An 18353-nucleotide genomic window follows, 5' to 3' on the forward strand; every position below is an offset into this window, starting at 1 on the left:
GTCTCCCCATTTGCCTTGCAGGGGACTGCACTTGATGACCCTCGGGGTCCCTTCCCATTTTGAGATTCCTCAAAGTCAGATGGCTTTCCTCCTGCCCGTCCTCTCGTATTATTTGGGGCTCCTGCCCCACTGGCCACATGACCCGGAAGCTATACGCCGGCTCCCTCGGACAATAAAGCGAGATGAGCACCACAACCCCAGAGTCGTCCACGACTGGACCTAACGGTCAGGGGTCCCTCTACCTTTAGGCACACAATACCCAGAGAGTTGGACGGAGAGCTGAGCTGGAAGCAGGAGACCCAGAGACCTGCTTGCTCTGTGCTGGGTATCCAAAGCCGCTGTGAGCCCCTCCAGCCTACGCTCAGGTTGTAGAGCCGTGCAAATGAAACCAGATACCCTAAACAGCAAGGAGGGCGGGAGGAGGGTGGCAGCAGGGGAAGGATGAGGCCCTGCCTGCTTAGCCTCTGCTGGATGGTAAGCAGGGCCGTTGCTAGGGAGTGGTGAGGAAGGCCCCCGCCAGGCAAGGGAGGGGTGCAAAATCAGCTACAAATATCTCTAGAAATAAAAATATTGGCTAGGAGGTGCAAGATCACCTAGCCATGGCTCTGATGACGAGACCCCCTTGTGGGATGGGCCCCTTTCTGGGCTGAAGGGCCAAACTTCCGCTTGCGCTTTCCAAGCAGCCCACCCCTCTCGGTATCTCTCCGTGTGGCCACTTGTGCTTTGCTTGTGGCCAGAGATGTCTGGGCTGGAACTTAGAGGGGCAGAAAAGAGCACCCAGCTGCCAAGGGAGCCCACCTGGCTGTGTGCCCGCTGCCCCTTCCCCCTTCCGGGCAGGGGGGAGGGCAATGGCCCTGCTCTTTGCACCTGGCATGCCTTGGGCACAGGGCTGTTTCAGCTGGAACTTGTGGGAACTCAGTTCTGGCCCCTCTCAGGGGGGCACCCTTGCCATTCCAGAGAATGAGGAAGGCGTTCACGGTGAGTTTTGGCGCCTCTTCTTCTTGAAAAATAGCACTGGCCATTGCTGTGAAATGGGCCCAGCAAAACATGGGGGTCAGCTGAGATTCCTCCGCCTGCATTTCATAGAATCATAGAATCCTAGAGTTGGAAGAGACCACAAGGGCCATCGAGTCCAACCCCCTGCCAAGCAGGAAACACCATCAGAGCACTCCTGACATATGGTTGTCAAGCCTCTGCTTAAAGACCTCCAAAGAATTTGGAGATTTCCAGATTTGCTTTTCTACCCCTCTAAGCAATCCGCACGCAACTAATGAACGGATTGCTAATGGACGTTTGCCCAAGCAGAACGAGAGTATTTGCAACGCATCTAGATGAAATCTACAAATCGCCTCGCCCAGCAGCGAGGCTTTTCCCGGCGGCGCCCTCCGGCCGCTAGGGGGAGCCGGCGGCCCTCCCGCCCGGCCCCTCTCGGCGCCGCCTCTGGGGCCGCTCCTTCCGCCTGGCTCGCCCCGCGGTCTGCGAGCGCGCTCGGCTCTTCGGCTCCCTCCGCCTCCTCCTCCGGCGCCGCCGCCGCCGCGAGTTCGATCCCCGATGGCGGCGGCGGCGGCGGCCGCCTTCCCGCGCGCCCTCTTCCCGGGCTACTTCCAGGCGGGGCCGCCCAGCCGCCGGCGCGACGCCTCCCGGGCCAGCCCGCTGGTGGCCGGGTGGGGCTGCTACGGGCAGGTGCTGCCCGACCCCGCGGCGCCCGGGCAGGTGAGGGGGAGGGGCCCAGGACGGAGGGGGAGGGGCCTGGGAGGGGGAGGGGCCCAGGACAGAGGAGGAGGGGGCTGGGAGGGGGAGGGGCCCAGGACGGAGGGGGAGGGGCCTGGGAGGGGGAGGGGCCCAGGACGGAGGGGGAGGGGCCTGGGAGGGGGAGGGGCCCAGGACAGAGGGGGAGGAGTCATGGGGAGGGGGAGGGGCCCAGGACAGAGGGGAGGGGCCTGGGGAGGGGGAGGGGCCCAGGACAGAGGGGAGGAGCCATGGGGAGGGGGAGGGGCCCAGGGCAGAGGGGAGGGGCCTGGGGAGGGGGAGGAGCCCAGGACAGAGGGGAGGGGCTGAGTATAAGAGAGGAGGGGGAGGGGCCGAGGGCAGAGGGGAGGGGCCTGGGGAGGGGGAGGGGCCCAGGACAGAGGGGAGGAGTCATGGGGAGGGGGAGGGGCCCAGGACAGAGGGGAGGGGGCTGAGTATAAGAGAGGAGGGGGAGGAGCTGAGGACAGAGGGGAGGGGCCTGGGGAGGGGGAGGAGCCGAGAACAGAGGGGAGGGGCGGGGTACAGGTGGGGAGGGGCCAGGGCAGAGGGGAGGGGCAGGCACCCTGCCTTCCCTCTGCCTGCCTGGCTGCCATCAGGTGTGGGCAGGGGGGACCCCCCTTCTCTTTGCCCCGCAGGACCCGCCACACTTCGTTCCCCGCCGCCTCCCGAAGGCCGTCGGGGAGAGATGGACGCCCAGCGAAGCCGCCCCGCTGCCCCTGACGCCGCCCAACGCCGGTGAGCGCGACCCTGCCAGGGGTGCTGACCTGAATCATATAAGGGGGGTGGGCAGGTGAATAGATCACATGACACGCAGTCATTTCAATGGCAACGCCCATCAACTTGGGTGGGCATGTTTTATTGGGGGCGGGCAAAAACCCCTGGCCCCTTGGAGTTGGCGCCTATGGCAGAACAGGCCGCCGGATGAGGCCAATGCCCCAACTAGTCCAGCATCCTGTTGGCACAGCGGGCAAATGCCCCGAAGAACTGAGATAGACTGCCTCTAGGCCTGGAGGCTCCCAAAGAACATCAGAAGACGCTGGCGGCTGGATCAGGCCAGAGCGGCCCGTCCTGCTCCGGGATCCTGTTCTCCCAGAGGCCAAGCTGATGCCCAGGGGAAACCAGGGGGCACAACTCTCCCCTCTGGTGGGTTTTCCAGAAACTTGTATTGGGAAGCTTTGCTGCCTCTGTGGAGGGAGAGCAGAGCCACTGGGGCCACCAAGAGCCTCTCCTCCTCCTGGAATTTATCCAGTCCTCTTTGCAAACCGTCCAGGTTGTGGCCATCCCTGCCTCCAGTGGGAGGGAGTTCCACAGTTTAGCCATGCCCTGCTGGCAGCTGCTTCCTTTGGAGTCACCTGGCAGGCTCCTGTGAACTGGGGTGTCAGGTGGAAGCCTTTGCCTGGAGACACTGGGGACCAAAGGCAGGGCGCCCAGCCTGTGCCCAAGAGGTGCCCGCTGTGCCAGTGGCAGACGGACTCTCCTTCTCTCCCAGGCTGCAGGGTGCCCCCCGTGACTCCCCAAGACATCCTTCTGCAGGGACTGATGCTGCGCTCCTCGGAAGCCACCAACACTGGCGCTCAGGCTGCCCTGGGCTTCCCAGATCAGGTAGTCAAGAGGGGGGCCACCGGCGGGGGGGGGGGGGTGTTGGAGGGCATCTGTGGGGGGTGAGACCCCAGGCAAAGGCCCAGCCTGTCCCCTCTCTGCTCCCGCAGCTGGGCGCCTTCTTTGTGGACTATCCTGACGTGGCCTTTGGCACCATGGGGCAGCTCCTCCAGGACAACTTCCACCTGGGAGATGTGCCAGTCCAGGTGAGTGACCCTCCCTTGTCGCTGCCCAGAGAGTTGGGTCCTGCCCCTCTGGTGTGGGGCACAGCAAAGGGATTCTAATGGAGGGAGGAGCCTCCTTCAGGCGGGGAGTTTGTTTCATTGATAGCCCACCTTTTAATACATGGCAATCATCACAGATCTCTAGCCCAATGGTTGCCATTCATTTGATTTGAACTGATTTTAGAATGAATTGATTTTAGAATGCTGTATTATTTTACTGTTGTTAGCTGCTCTGAGCCCAGCTTTGGCTGGGGAGGGCAGGATATAAATTATTATTATTATTATTATTATTATTATTATTATTATTATGGATCTCCCCCTCCTCTTTTAATCCCCCCAACAATAACCCAGTAAGCTGGCTTGGCCTGCGCCAAGAGGCGCTGACTGGCCTAAGGTTCCTTAGCTTCATGTCCAAGTGGGGAATTCGAACCCTGGTCTCCCAGTCCGACTAACCACTAGACTGCAGTGCCGTCCTGACTTGAGTCATGCTTGGTTTCCCTGCTTTCTTCCTTTCCCTCCTGGCTGCCCCTGTCTCTTCTCCTCTGTCAGAAGGAGCAGCAGCAAGTTCTGCTGTGCGTCCTCAAACTCTCCCCACAGCCCTGCCAGGTAGGCTAGCCTGAAGGGGGGGGGGAGAGTGAGACTCTTTCCTAGGGCTTCGTCTGACCCTCTTGGCTGCTTCCATCCCCTGCAGAGGAAAAAGCGGCGCAACGTCTGCCGGGTGAGCCACCTGCTGAAGCACATCGATGCCCCTGATGCCGTGAGGTGAGTGACTCGCCTTGGTCAGGGTGGGGGGCAAAAGCGGAAGTAGATAAATAGGTCCCGCTCCGGCAGGAAGGTAAACAGCATTTCCGTGCGCTGCTCTGGTTCGCCAGAAGCGGCTTAGTCCTGCTGGCCACATGACCCAGAAGCTGTACACCAGCTCCCTCGGCCAGTAAAGCGAGATGAGCGCCGCAACCCCAGAGTCATCCATGACTGGACCCAATGATCAGGGGTCCCTCTACCTTTACCTTTTTAGAGCAAGACCACCCCCAGAAACATCATACATGCATCACAGAAAAGGTGGCCTAAAACAGAAATTTGAGTCTTGTTTTTCTCCTGTCCTTGTTTATCTCCCGTCTGGCAGGTTAGTTGATTGGATACCCTGAGGAGCCTGGCCAGTCTTTTGTAATGATAAATACTTAGTTCCTGAGCCAGGTCACAGGCTCACACCCTATTCATATCTTAAATGTGCCCTTAAGACAGGATTTGTGAAGGAAAAGACAATGGGGAGGCTTTTCCATTTTCCTTTGACCTTGCAGAGAAATCATTGGGTCAGTTTGGGACAGTTTGGGAATCAAAAATGGTTTCAGGTCGGTCTTCCTGTGCTGATCTATATACATGCTCGGTTGGCACACTTATGAACATTGAACATATATCTAAGACCTCAAAATTCCTATCGCACCCCACAGCTGCAGCTTCTTTGGGGGCAAGAGCATCATGCGCCTGTGCCGGGACTGGCTCTTTGAGCTGCCCCTGGAGCTGATGGCCGACTGGCTGCACGAGGACCTGGCGGAGCAGTGGAGGCGCCTTTCCTTCGACGAGACCCCAACCGGGGGGGCCTTGGCCTGGCTGCCCAGAGAGGGCAGCGGGGGGCCATCGTCCAGGGGCTGCCTGGTGTACCCCTCTGGGGAGGCCATGAACCAGCTCTGTATCCTTTTCCGGGGGCAAGAGGTGCTTGGTTGCAGCCAGCTGGCGAGGGAGAGCTCTGGGGCTCTGACCTTTCTTATAATAATAATTTGTTTCCTGCTTGGCAGGGGGTTGGACTCGATGGCCCTTGTGGTCTCTTCCAACTCTATGATTCTATGGTTCTAATAATGAACTTTTATTTATACCCCGCCCTTCCCAGTTCAAAAACCGGGCTCAGGGCGGCTAACAACAAATTTAAAACACTTAATTATAAAAGCAGCATAAAATATGGTATAAAGACATGAATAACAATAAAATTCAAAAATCAATTAGATAATCCCCAGGGCTAGCTGGCTGAATTGGTCCTCCTTGGTGGCCAGGGGAGAATCAGCTGTGGGGTCTCAGAGCAGGTAATCTTCATAAAAGGGGAGGGGGAGGGAAGAGAAGGGAAATAAAAGATCAGGCTGAATTCAAATTAAAGGCCAGGCAGAATAGCTCTGTCTTACAGGCCCTGCGGAAGGAAGTTAAATCCTGCAGGGCCCTAGTCTCCTGGGACAGAGCATTCCACCAGGTCAGAGCCATCACTGAGAAGACCCTGGTGAGGATAGTCTGACTTCCTTAGGGCCCGGGACCTCTAAACCATGGTTATTCATGGACCTTAAGGTCCTCCGCGGGGCAGACCAGGAGAGGCGATCCTGTAAAAACAAGGGCCCTAAGCCACAAAGGGGGATGCGGGTGGCGCTGTGGGTAAAAGCCTCAGCGCCTAGGGCTTGCCGATCGAAAGGTCGGCGGTTCGAATCCCCGCGGCGGGGTGCGCTCCCGCTGCTCGGTCCCAGCGCCTGCCAACCTAGCAGTTCGAAAGCACCTCCGGGTGCAAGTAGATAAATAGGGACCGCTTACTAGCGGGAAGGTAAACGGCGTTTCCGTGTGCGGCTCTGGCTCTGGCTCTGGCTCTGGCCAGAGCAGCGATGTCACGCTGGCCACGTGACCCGGAAGTGTCTCCGGACAGCGCTGGCCCCTGGCCTCTTAAGTGAGATGGGCGCACAACCCCAGAGTCTGTCAAGACTGGCCCGTACGGGCAGGGGTACCTTTACCTTTACCTTTTTGAAGCCACAAAGGGCTTTAAAGGTCAAGACCAGCACCTTGAACATGACCCTATACTCTTCCCTGAATCTTCCATGTGGGTTTTCTGGGTGGTCTCTCTCTCCCCCCCCCCCATCTGCCATGTTCCTCCCCCTGCCAGACCTCTCCTTCCTCTCCCTCAAGACCCCCCCCGTACCCCTTCCTTAGCTGCTCCTTCATCAGGCTTCCAAGACGTGGCTCTGAAGCCCACCACCAGCGGCTCCCTGAGGCCTCGAACCCGCGGCCGCCCTGCCCAGTTTGAGCTCAACGGCCGGGTCCAGCAGGTGGCAGCCGCCCAGGTGGACGGCATTGGTGAGTGAGGCGTCCACTGGAAATCGCTGCCCTTTCTCCCCCAGTATTATTCCGAGGGTGCTAAGCCTGGTCTCTCTGCTCTGCACCCCCCATGCGCAGACTTTGTTGGGGTGCGCTCAGATTACCACTGCGGCGCATGGAAGATGAAGCCGGGAGGAGCCCCCGTCCTGCTCCAGGTGGTTGGCACAGAGACCCCCTGCTCCTCCATCGCAGTCAGGTAAGAGGGAAGAAACGGGGGCTTGTCTCACCATTTTATTTTATTTTAAACCTGCCCTTGTGATGTGGAGGCAGAGTCATGTTTGGGTTCAGCCTCCTCCACTCTCTGGCCCCTCTTGTTGCGTTCCGAAGGCAAGGAAGGATTGGACCCTGATTAATAAAATACACACGAGGCTTGGCCAGCAAGACTCTGGGAGGAGATGCGAATAATAATCCGTCACACCCTGGCCCAGGCCCCTTTATTAACAAAAGAAGTTTTAGCACAGCGCTTGTAAGAACCAATCAGATGTCCTCTGAGCATTTCAAAAATACGTGGGACAAAGTCAGTTCAGAGAAATCCTTGTAACTACAAAGAAACCATTTCCTACTTGAGCATGCACACAAAGGTAAAGATAAAGGGACCCCTGACCATTAGGTCCAGTCATGGCTGACTCTGGGGTTGCGGCGCTCATCTCGCTTTACTGGCCCAGGGAGCCGGCGTACAGCTTCCGGGTCATGTGGCCAGCAGGACTAAGCTGCTTCTGGCGAACCAGAGCAGCGCACGGAAACACCGTTTACCTTCCTGCCGGAGTGGTACCTATTTATCTACTTACACTTTGACGTGCTTTCGAACTGCTAGGTGGGCAGGAGCAGGGACCAAGCAATGGGAGCTCACTCTGTTGTGGGGTTTCTAACGGCCGACCTTCTGATCAGCAAGTCCTAGGCTCTCACCCGCGTCCAATGCATACATAGTTCAAAGTAAATAAAATAGGAATCAAGGAAGAATGCATTTGGCAAACCCCGGAGGTCATAAATAGCAGTAAACAGGAAAGGAAAGACAGGTCGTATTTGCCATCTCCTTGTGATCTCTCTTCCTGGCCCTTAAAATCTACCTAAAGATTAGCAAACTACATCAAAGCTACCTTCTATCTTTATGGCTCCGGATGCCTGGTGAAGCAACCAGTCAGAATGCTTATACGTGCCTGTGAGGCAGAGAAAATGAACAGTAGAGAAGATGGGCAGAGATGCAGAGGCTTATGGGATTTAATCAGAAATTATTGTCAATGAACCAAGCCCAGTTAAAGCCATGCTTTCATGGCGGACACAATGGCATTCTCCATTTTTCATAATTCCTCATAGCAATCCCACCTGACCCCCACACCTCTCACCAGAAGGGTCTCTTCAGCTTTTCCGGGGCCATGAGACTGTTCTGTGTGTCCCTCCAACCACCCCCTGGCCCTCTCTGCATGCCCAGAACACTGGATTCATCACCCTGTTATCTAAATGAAGAAGCGCCACATTGTGAAATTAATTAAAAGATCAAACTGTTGGAAAGAAAAGAGAGAAGTATTGCCAGCCCACAGCGAATCTCCTGGGGAGGGGCGTCTGGGTGCCACCACAGAGAAGGCCCTGTTGTGCTGCGTCCCAGCCAGCCCCCCATCCTCCCGATGGCAGCAGAACCCCTTTTTATGTGTATTCCTAATGCTAACCATCCCTTAAATGCTCTTTATTACTCGTGGTTAACTGATCTTAATTGATGCTTTTAATATTCCTTAGCAGTTTTATTGCAAGCAAGTCTAGTGGGGTATAAATCTTGCTACTTGAGAGGCTGCAGTGGGGCAGGCCTGGGGCTGGAGCTAAGCCTGGGGAGGGGGCCGGGGGTCTCTGCATCTCCTGCTGCGCATGATGCCTCTCCTGTCTCCCTTGCAGCCCCCACCTGCCTGGCGAGCTCTCCTTCTGCACCCACGGAGGAGCCCTCTATGTCTGGAATGTGGAGACAGGGTGAGCACTGGGGGGGGGGGGCTAATAAGGGCCCCCCTTGTCTTGCATGCAGATGAAGATGGATGGGGGGTAGGGAGAAGACATGCTTGGCCCTGTCTCTGGAGGGGAGGCGGGCAAAGGGAGGGTTGAAAAGCCCCTGAGGATTACATTTTGGAGTGAGGAAAGGAAAGGGAATGAGAAGTTACTCTGGAAAAGCGTTCTTCTGATTTCTGCCCCCTTGAAACAGGCAAAACAGAGAATGCTGAAATTCCTTGGGTGACTTTCTCTCCCAAATAAACGAAGAGCTGTTTTTAAAAAAATTGTGGAGTTGGAAGGTTCCCCAGGGGTCATCTAGTCCAGCCCCCCCCCCCCCCCATGACGCAGGAATCTCAGCTAAAGAAGTAGTCCTGGCATTTGGCCATTTGACCCCTGTTGAAAAACCTCCAGGGAAAGAGAGTCATATGTTGGAGTCGCCAGCAACTCAACCTTCGTATTTGGGGCTTCAGGTTTGAGTATTGTAAGAACCCGGCAATGTAATGAGATGCCCCAGGGATGCAGTTGTGCACTTCTGATCTGCAGACTCGGAGGCGTTCGAAAGGGAGACCTTCCCCCAAATACAACAGGGCGAGGCTCGTGCCGGCAGCCACGCCGGGCCCAGTCCCAGAAGCCAGCCCTTCTCCTGCCCCCTTCCTGGAAGATTCAGGATGGATAAAATAAAGTTATTCATGCATCACATCGGTAGACTGTGGAACTCCCTGCCACAGGAGGCAGAGATGGCTACCAACCGGGATGGCTTTAAAAGAGGATCCTGCTGGTGGGTTTCTCACAAACATCTAGCTGGCCCCTGTGAGAATGGGTTGCTGGACTGGCCGGATCCAGCAGGCTCTGAGTATCCCCCAGAGCTGTGTTGGGCTGGCGCCCTGAGGCTGGCATGGAGTGCAGGTGAGCCAGACTAGAAGAGCTGTGCCAAGCGCCAGTCCGCCATGCCCTCTCCTTCTTGCCAGGCTGCAGCGGCTGCACCAGGGCAGCGAGACCCTCTTCTTCCGGGACCCTTCCCCTTGGCGATGGAGCGAGTTCACTGCTCACCCGCGGGTGCTCAGCTTTGCCGACCGTACCGGCCTGGTGGGGATTGACCAGAGGGTGAGACTCTGGGGAGGGGAGATGGTCGGGGGGGGGCGCGGGGAGAGGAGATGCTGCAAGAGGGCTCCACATGTCCTGCTGCTGCCCCACCCAAGGCGGGTTCGGGGGACAAGAGGAGCCTCCAGGGGTGGTGCCAGGGGACCCTGCTCTCCCGGGGCTCAGGCTGCTCCTCTCGGTTGCCCTCAGGTGTCCGACTCTCAACATCGCGTGGAGCTCTTCAAGGTGGGGGGCGAGGCAGACTGCCAGCGGGGGGAGCGCGTGGTCCTCTCCAAGTACCTGGGCCAGGCTGAGCCCTACCAGCACCTCGTTGCCACGCAGGTGAGTGCCAGGGCTTTCCTCATCCTCCAGAGACGGGCACAGGGGTCTTCTTGAGACTTCCCAAGCTGGAGCTGTGTGTTCATGCACTTGTGTGGAAATCATGCCTGAGGTGGAAATCATAGGGGCAAACAGGGTGGATTTGATTTAAATCTAATCGATTTAAATCACATTTTAAATCACTAGTCAGTAAGATTTGGTTTAAATCACTAGTCGGTAAGACTTGATTTAAATCATTTTTTTACAGAAAGACTCCTTCTTGCTGATATAATTTTAATATTTACAACCAGAAGAAGGTTTCATTTTTGGAATAATAAAATTTCATAGTAGTTTTTACAATTATATTAAAAATTACTGATTTGGTTGTACTATTAGAAATACATAGACCAATAATTATGAAATTATTGTGAGGATTAATAAGTTAACTGTTTATATTTGGACAACTTTTCTGCTGTACTTTATTGGAAGGAGAAAAATAACAAAAAGAACAATTTATTATTTATACCTCGCCCATCTGGCTGGGTTTCCCCAGCCACTCTGGGCAGCTTCCAACCAAATATTAAAATACAGTAATGCATCAAACATTAAAAGCTTCCCTGAACAGGGCTGCCTTCAGATGTCTTCTAAAAGTCAGATATTTGTTCTTCTCTTTGACATCTGATGGGAGGGTGTTCCACAGGGCAGGTGCCACCACCGAGAAGGCCCTCTGCCTGGTTCCCTGTAACCTCACTTCTCGCAGTGAGGGAACCGCCAGAAGGCCCTCGGAGCTGGACCTCAGTGTCCGGGCAGAACGATGGGAGTGGAGACACTCCTTCAGGTATACTGGGCCTTTGAGGCCGTTTAGGGCTTTCAAGGTCAGCACCAACACTTTGAATTGTGCCCAGAAATGTACTGGGAGCCAATGCAGATCTCTCAGGACTGGTGTTATATGGTCTTGGCAGCCGCTCCCAGTCCCCAGTCTAGCTGCCGCATTCTGGATTAATTGCAGTTTCCGGGTCACCTTCAAAGGTAGCCCCACGTAGAGTGCATTGCAGTAGTCCAAGCGGGAGATAACCAGAGCATGCGCCACTCTGGTGAGACAGTCTGTAGACAGGGAGGGTCTCATCCTGCGTACCAGATGGAGCTGATAAACAGCTGCCCTGGACCCAGAATTAACCTGCGCCTCCATGGACAGCTGTGAGTCCAGAATGACTCCCAGGCTGTGCACCTGGTCCTTCAGGGGCACAGTTGCCCCTTTCAGGACCAGGGAGTCCTCCACACCCGCCCGCCTCATGTCCCCCCAAAACAGCACTTCTGTCTTGTCAGGATTCAGCCTCAAACCCTCGGGTCCCTCCCAGCTTTCCAGTTTGAGGAGTCTGTGTGCTGTGAATGCTCCTCTCTCCTTCCGCAGTTCTCAGTCTACGTGCTGGACGAACGCTTCCCCCTGGTGCCCACCCTCAGCTGGGAGCACATGATGCAGCGGCCGCCCATCTACGGCCTCCTCAGCCCGGCCGTCGCTCCGCAGCGCAGCCACAAGCTCCTCCTGGGCTCCCACCACGACCAAGAACTCTTGCTGCTGCAGTACACAGGTGGGGGGGGCGAGGCAGGGGCTGGGGGTGCAGGGAGTGGATCATACCCCCCCCCATTGGCATAGGCACTTACTGGGGTCTGAGCGGGTGGCGGCTGACCAGAGACCTTGGGGTTGTGGCGGCTAGCACAACAGAGATGCCCAAAAGCCTCTCCTGCCAGGAAGTGGGATGTTGAAAGAAGCAGAAGGATGGTGATGGCTTTAAAAGAGGAGGAGACAAAATTTGGGGTGGGAGGAGGCGGTTACTGGCCAGGGTTTCCTGGCGATGCTTCTGTGGTCAGCGATGCTTCTGGATCACAGTTGATCCAGCGGCCAGGCCATTATGCTCTTACGCCCCCAAGTAGGACGCCACGCAGCACCGAAACTATAGAGCCCCCTCTGGCAAGCTCTGCTGGTGCCCCCCAACATCAGTGATGCAAGATTGGGTGACCCCCCCTTTGGCCTGATCTTGCTGCTCCAGAGCTTTTCTGGTGGTGTGAATACTTGGGGGTGGCTGGCTGCGCTGGGAGACGCAGTTGTGGGCTGGGGGACTGACCCACCTCTTTCCGCAGGCGGCGCCGACACCCCTTGCCAGCTCTGGGGCCCCCCACGGAAGGTCCCTTCCATCCTCGAGAGCCTGCCCCACTTCCCTGTGCAAGTGCCCATCCGGCAGGAGGCTCTGCGCCAGCGTCTCGCCCTGCCCACTGCAGGTACATGGCGGGGGGGGGGGGGCTTGAGCCAGACTGGAAGCAGCTTAGACACACGCCCTCCCCCAAGTGGTGAGCAAGGGCAGGTGGGCAGACCAGTCCCTTCAAAATCCGACCCAAAGGAGCGGACTTCATTGATCCATCAGAAAGCAGGGGGGGGGGGTGACAGGGACCAAGAGGGGACCATGTCCAGGAAAATGGTGGGAGGTGTCGCTGAAGAGAGAATTAGCAAGAATGTGGAAGAACAAGCCTTGCTTGAAGCAGAACCAGTGTGGCTTTTGCAAGGGGAAATCCTGTCTCATTAGCTGATGAGAATTCTTTTCAGGGTGTCCACAAGCAAGAAGAGAGAGGTGGCCCCACCAGGGTCAAAAGCTTGCAGGGCTTAGGGAAACCAAAAAACACTGTATAGCTCAGGGAATAACTTTTAATTAGCAATCTACCATTTGGCTTTGAAATGTCGGACTAGGGTAATTTAGCTCTCGAAATGTAGCAGCTGTTTGTTTGTTTAAAAAACATTTTTATTGCTTTTCCATTTTTTCCCATTTAAACCTGCTTTTGACATCCACTTTATAAATTGCTCATCTGAGCATCGACTTCCCTCCCTCCCGCTTCATGGTTTCCCAGTTTATATCTTTACATCCGAGCATTTATTAGTTTTCCCTTATTCCTCCTGTTCTCTGATTTTAAGTAATAGGAAAAGGCTACATATCATGAACATTACAAGTCTTCTTACAACCCTGCTAGTGTTGTTAATTGCTTACAGTGTTCGTCTCCCACCGAAGATGCTGGACTCTCCTTCCTTGGAGGTCTTTAAGCAGAGCTTGATGCCCATATGCCCGGGGTGATTTGCTTGAGATCCCTGCATTGCCGGGGGTTGGACTAGATGACCCTCGGGGGCCCTTCCAAGTCTTAAGATGCTGTGATTCTATGAGCGGTGTGGACAGATGTGTTTGTGTGGTGTAGTGGTTAAGAGCGGTGGACTCGTAATCTGGGGAACCGGGTTCGCTTCCCCGCTCCTCCACCTGCAGCTGCTGGGTGACCTTGGGCCAGTCACACTTCTCTGAAGTCTCTCAGCCCCACTCACCCCACAGAGGGTTTGTTGTGGGGGAGGAAGGGAAAGGAGAATGTCAGCCGCTTTGAGACTCCTTAAAGGGAGTGAAAGGCGGGATATCAAATCCAAACTCTTCGTCTCTTCTTTTATGAAAGAAGATGCTCCGCAGCCCTGACCCCTTTTACTTTACTTTTACTTTATTACTTTATTACAGTCATAGACCAGCATAAACAAAACATCTAAATAAATAGCATAACAGTATGAATCTAAGCGAATAATTATGAAATAAAAGGGAGCAACAACCAAACGTAGATTTAAACATATACATAGAATACCTAATTAAGCATAGATAATGGGTGAGTACAAATTTATAAGAAAAATTAAAAGATCAACACAGCTGTATGGGGTGGGCTTCAGAAGTGGCGCAGAGGGACGCAGGTGGCGCTGTGGGTTAAAGCCTCAGCGCCTAGGACTTGCCGATCAAAAGGTCGGCGGTTCGAATCCCTGCGGCGGGGTGCGCTCCCGCTGCTCGGTCCCAGTGCCTGCCAACCTAGCAGTTCGAAAGCACCTCCGGGTGCAAGTAGATAAATAGGGACCGCTTACCAGCGGGAAGGTAAACGGCATTTCCGTGTGCGGCTCTGGCTCTGGCCAGAGCAGCGATGTCACGCTGGCCACGTGACCCGGAAGTGTCTCCGGACAGCGCTGGCCCCTGGCCTCTTAAGTGAGATGGGCGCACAACCCCAGAGTCTGTCAAGACTGGCCCGTACGGGCAGGGGTACCTTTACCTTTAATGGGTGAGTACAAATTTATAAGAAAAATTAAAAGATCAACACAGCTGTATGGGGTGGGCTTTAGAAGTGCGGATCCAACAAGATGGGCCTTCAGTTTGGGACTGAATTGTAGCATAGACCATTTTTCGTTGGATATCTATCACGGCAGCACAAAATCTGGCGACTGAATATGTGACTTCTGGGCTCTCCTAACCACTTGAAATAAGGGGCCGGACTCTCGGGCCGTGCCCTCTTTCCTCCACCCAGTGCAGCCCCCCACTGACGGTTCTCTTCCACCCCCAGGCATCGCAGCCGCCCTGGGTCAGCAGGGCCAGAGTCAGACCCTGCTGGTCTTCCAGGTCTCCGAGGCCGGCGATCTCTTCTATCAGCCCTTGCTCCACCAGGAGGAGGAAGAAGGAGACTGCAAGGGGCCACAACCGGCCCCCGAAGCCCCGCAGGAGGAGGAAGAGGAGGGTGCCCTCCAAGGCCCTGACGAAGCAGCCGGACTGCGCAAAGGCTGCCCTCCACCATCTGCTGCGCCCGCAGCACCTGTGGCCGCCCCCTCCGCTTACCAGCGCTGGATCAGGGGCTTCCGGAAGGCCTGGAAGCGTCTCCCCAAGGCAGCCCAGGGCCGGGCGCGGCTGCCAGCCATCCTCAGCCAGAGCCGCCTCTTTGCTCGCCGGGAGCTGCGGGAGCCGGTCGGGGATCAGGCCCCCTCCTACGGGGAGGCCCGGCAGCGCCTGCGCCAGGCCATGCGGGAGAAGCGGGCCGTGTGCCCCCGGGAGCCGGCTGGCAGGGCCCCCTCGCCCCCGGGCCTGGAGCAGGAGGGCCCCCCAGGGGAGCTGGGGCAGCGCCTGGCCGCCTCCTGGGCCGGCGGCTGGGCCGACTGGTGGCAGGAGAAGCTGGGCGCCACCAAGGCGCAGAAGCAGCGGGCGCTGAGGGAGCAGCGGCGGAGGCGCAAGAGGGCGAGGGGAACCCCCAGCCTCTCGGGGAGCTTCACCTCCACCACCAGCTACCAGTCGGATGCCAGCGACTCCTCCTGGTGGGCAGCCAGCAGCCAGACCCCCAGCGAGGTCCCCACCGACTCAGAAAGCCTCTACTCTCTGGCCTCTGCCACCATGAAAGCCCCCTGCCTGGCACCCGAGTCTCGCGTCTCCGTTCCCTGCTCCCCGACTGCTTCCCAGGGCCCCCCTCCCGACTCCCAAGGCCCCCGTGATGCTTCCCAGGGCTCCCCCTCGTCCTCGCAGCTGCTCTCGTCCCAGACCCTCTCCACCCGTGGGATCCCCAAGGAGCGCCGCCAGACCCTCCGCAACTACCTGGCCATCTTTGACGAGCCCGACGAGCCCCCGGCCGAGCTGCCAGCCAGCCAGGCCTCCAGCCGCGGGAGCCAGCGCCCCCTCCCCTCCTCCCAGGGACCCCGCAAGAGACCCCGCATGGGCTTCTGAGCCCCTCTCCTCCCCGTCAATGGAATAAAGCTGACTTTCTGCCCAGCTGGGCCTCGTGGCTGTCGGACTTGCGCCATGACCGAGCTCCTCCTCCTCCGGTCAAGTCCTTCGGAATCTCCTCCGACGATGATTAACGACCTGAGCCTTGGATGAGGCTCCCAAGCATGTTTCCCCATTACGCAGAGTATCCAGCACGCAGGGAAGGAGCCGAGACAATATGAGCTACATTGCAAAGAGATTTATTCCCAACTACGCAGACAGAAAAGAAATATACATGCTCTCTCTGTGAAAGCAGAGAACCAACTGAACAACAAAGGAACAGGAAACAGTAACATCACATCCGTCTTCCGTGAGACTTCCAACAGCCTGGAATCTCTGGAATGCAAAAGAGAGTCCTGTGACTCCAAGCAACTGCACAGTGGCAACACACAGAAACCTAACCCTGGCTTCCGCCTCCTCACGGGGGTCTCATCCTGGGGTGGGGGTGGGGGGTCCTTCCGCCACACACACAGCAGGGTCCTCCTGTCTCCCCTCCCCAGTGGGCTGTGCCCACAACCTGCTTCATCTGCCCTTTCCTTTTTTTATATACCATATATACTCGAGTATAAGCCGACCCGAATATAAGCTGAGGCACCTAATTTTACCACAAAAAACTGGGAAAACTTAGTGACTCGAGTATAAGCCTGTTCACCACACCAGAGGCTGTTGGTGGCAGCGGCGGAGGAAGGAGCAGCCCGAAAGGACCCTCACTCGAGTATAAGCTGAGGGGTGCTTTTTCAGCATTAAAAATGTGCTGAAAAAGTTGGCTTCTACTCGAGTATATACGGTATATAATATTTTATTGAGTTTCCATTTTATAACATGTTAATATATCCTTATTTTTCACATTATTTTTTGCTCATATGAGCTGGTCAACTCCCCTCCTGCCTCGTGGTTACGGCTTAATTCAGGCTTCCTCAACCTTGGGCCCTGAGATGTTTTTGGCCTACAACTCCCATGATCCCTTGCTAGCAGGACCAGTGGTCAGGGATGATGGGAACTGTAGTCTCAAAGGGCCGAGGTTGAGGCAGCCTGGCTTAATTCTTCACTGTATCATCGCATTTGTACCTCTTCCTGTTTACATTTCATCCATTTCAATTATCACGTTTTCAAATAAATATGAAAAGATCTGAATCACCAACATTGCAAGTCTTCTTCAGTCAGTCCTGCTGGTGTTGTTAATTCTTTGCAACTGCCTTTTGGGATAGCTTGATCATGCTGGATTCGGATCTTTCCCGTCAGCTTCGCCAGTTCTGCACATTCCATCATCTTCATCTGCCACTCTTCTTTCGTTGGCAATTCCTGTGGCTTCCATTTTGGGGCCAACAAAGTCCAGCTGCCCTGGTTGCATACAACTGATTTTATACTGAAATGATGTTAGAATGTTGTATCATTTTGCTGTTGTTAGCTGCTCTGAGCCCGGCTTCGGCTGGGGAGGGCAGGATATAAATAAAATTTTATTATTTATTATTATTATAAACAATTCCTCTGCCCTTTCCAGCCTTTCCTCTGGGGGCAGGGCCCCTTCCAACTGTACAGCTCTCTGCTTCTATGGGCTGCTGCCTCCACCTGGCTCTGGGGGGGCCGGGGGGGGGGAGGGCTGGTCCACTTAGGGGGCCCCAGAGTGCTGTGAAGGGATGCAGGATTTGACACACATTTCAAAGCGGGAGACGGGCTGGTCTTTCCAGGGTTGGGGATTTTGGGGGCGGCTTCCACCTTCATTTCCACCCCCTCCCTGTGGCTTGGGCTGTGTAATGATGACGCATAAGGAGAGCTGCCGGATCAGGCCCCAGGGGACCCACCTTCCCTCTCCTTCCCAGTGGCCCTCATCTACAGATAGACTGCTTCTGGAGCTGGAGGTTCCTTAACGTATGAAGAGCCTGCTTGCCGGATCAGGACCGGGGTGGGGGGCAATAAGTCCAGCCTCCTCTTCTCGCTCCGGCCAGCCAGTTGCCCCAAGGGGGGGAGCCCTGCAAGGAGGATCCAAGCACAGGAACAACCCTCTCCCTTCCTGAGGTTTCCAGGAACTGGAATTCGGAAGCAGTTCTGCCTCTGAAAGAAACGGGAAGTTTTTAGTGTTTGATATTTTATTGCTTTATTATTATGAATAATAAGAATATTCTGTTGCGAGCCTCCCAGAGTGGCTGGGGGAACCCTGCCAGATGGGTTGGGTATCGACGTGCAGCGTAAGTGAATAATGCAGAATGTGAAAGATTAAGAGCTTTACTGAGTTAAAACAAAGCCGCAGTGGCTGGTAGCCCTCGAGAGCCAGCTCCTCCACAAAAAGTCATTCAAGGCCCTCACTGCCTCCAGCGCCAGATTTACGTATAAGCTAAACAAGCTCTAGCTTAGGGCCCCAGTCTCTTGGGGCCACCCCCAAAATTAAAGGAAATAACACCTGGATGTACATTTCCAAAATATAAGATAAAAACCAAGTAAAACCTGCATACAGCAACAGTGTTTTGTGTTGTGTTGGCTCCTAGGATGTAAGTCAAGGGCCCCACCTGCTAGCCTGATCCCCAAAATATCACAAGTTTGCTCCTTTCTATATGTAGGGTGCCGACATTCTGCATGTGCAAATGACTTTAGGTCCAGAAATGACCATCTGGCATCTATTCAACACACAAAACAGCGACCATTTGTTGCTGACAAAGGACAGCTGGACATAGAAAGGGCCCCATGAGCTTCAGGAGCTGAGGGCCACAATCCGGCC

General features: G+C 55.6%; 1 protein-coding gene and 1 long non-coding RNA gene across 2 annotated transcripts; one reads left to right on the forward strand and one right to left on the reverse strand.

The window, feature by feature from the left end:
- Nucleotides 1-1536: 1536 nt before the first annotated feature.
- TAF1C (TATA-box binding protein associated factor, RNA polymerase I subunit C) lies at nucleotides 1537-16781 on the forward strand. Its single transcript, XM_079995182.1, has 14 exons — nucleotides 1537-1713; nucleotides 2385-2484; nucleotides 3239-3351; nucleotides 3459-3554; nucleotides 4264-4334; nucleotides 5021-5259; nucleotides 6543-6671; nucleotides 6771-6888; nucleotides 8577-8648; nucleotides 9632-9767; nucleotides 9954-10085; nucleotides 11473-11650; nucleotides 12201-12338; nucleotides 14460-16781. Exons 1-14 carry the CDS (start codon nucleotides 1552-1554, stop codon nucleotides 15599-15601), a joined length of 2826 nt encoding a protein of 941 aa, XP_079851308.1. The 5' UTR covers nucleotides 1537-1551; the 3' UTR covers nucleotides 15602-16781.
- Nucleotides 15820-17838, reverse strand: LOC307226439. Its single transcript, XR_013843420.1, has 2 exons — nucleotides 17439-17838; nucleotides 15820-17063 (listed from the first exon to the last, which is right to left on the reverse strand). It is a non-coding gene; the product is annotated as an uncharacterized lncRNA (long non-coding RNA).
- Nucleotides 17839-18353: the final 515 nt, after the last annotated feature.

This window comes from Podarcis cretensis (assembly GCF_951804945.1).
Source record: "Podarcis cretensis genome assembly, chromosome: 11".
NCBI lineage: Eukaryota > Metazoa > Chordata > Lepidosauria > Squamata > Lacertidae > Podarcis > Podarcis cretensis.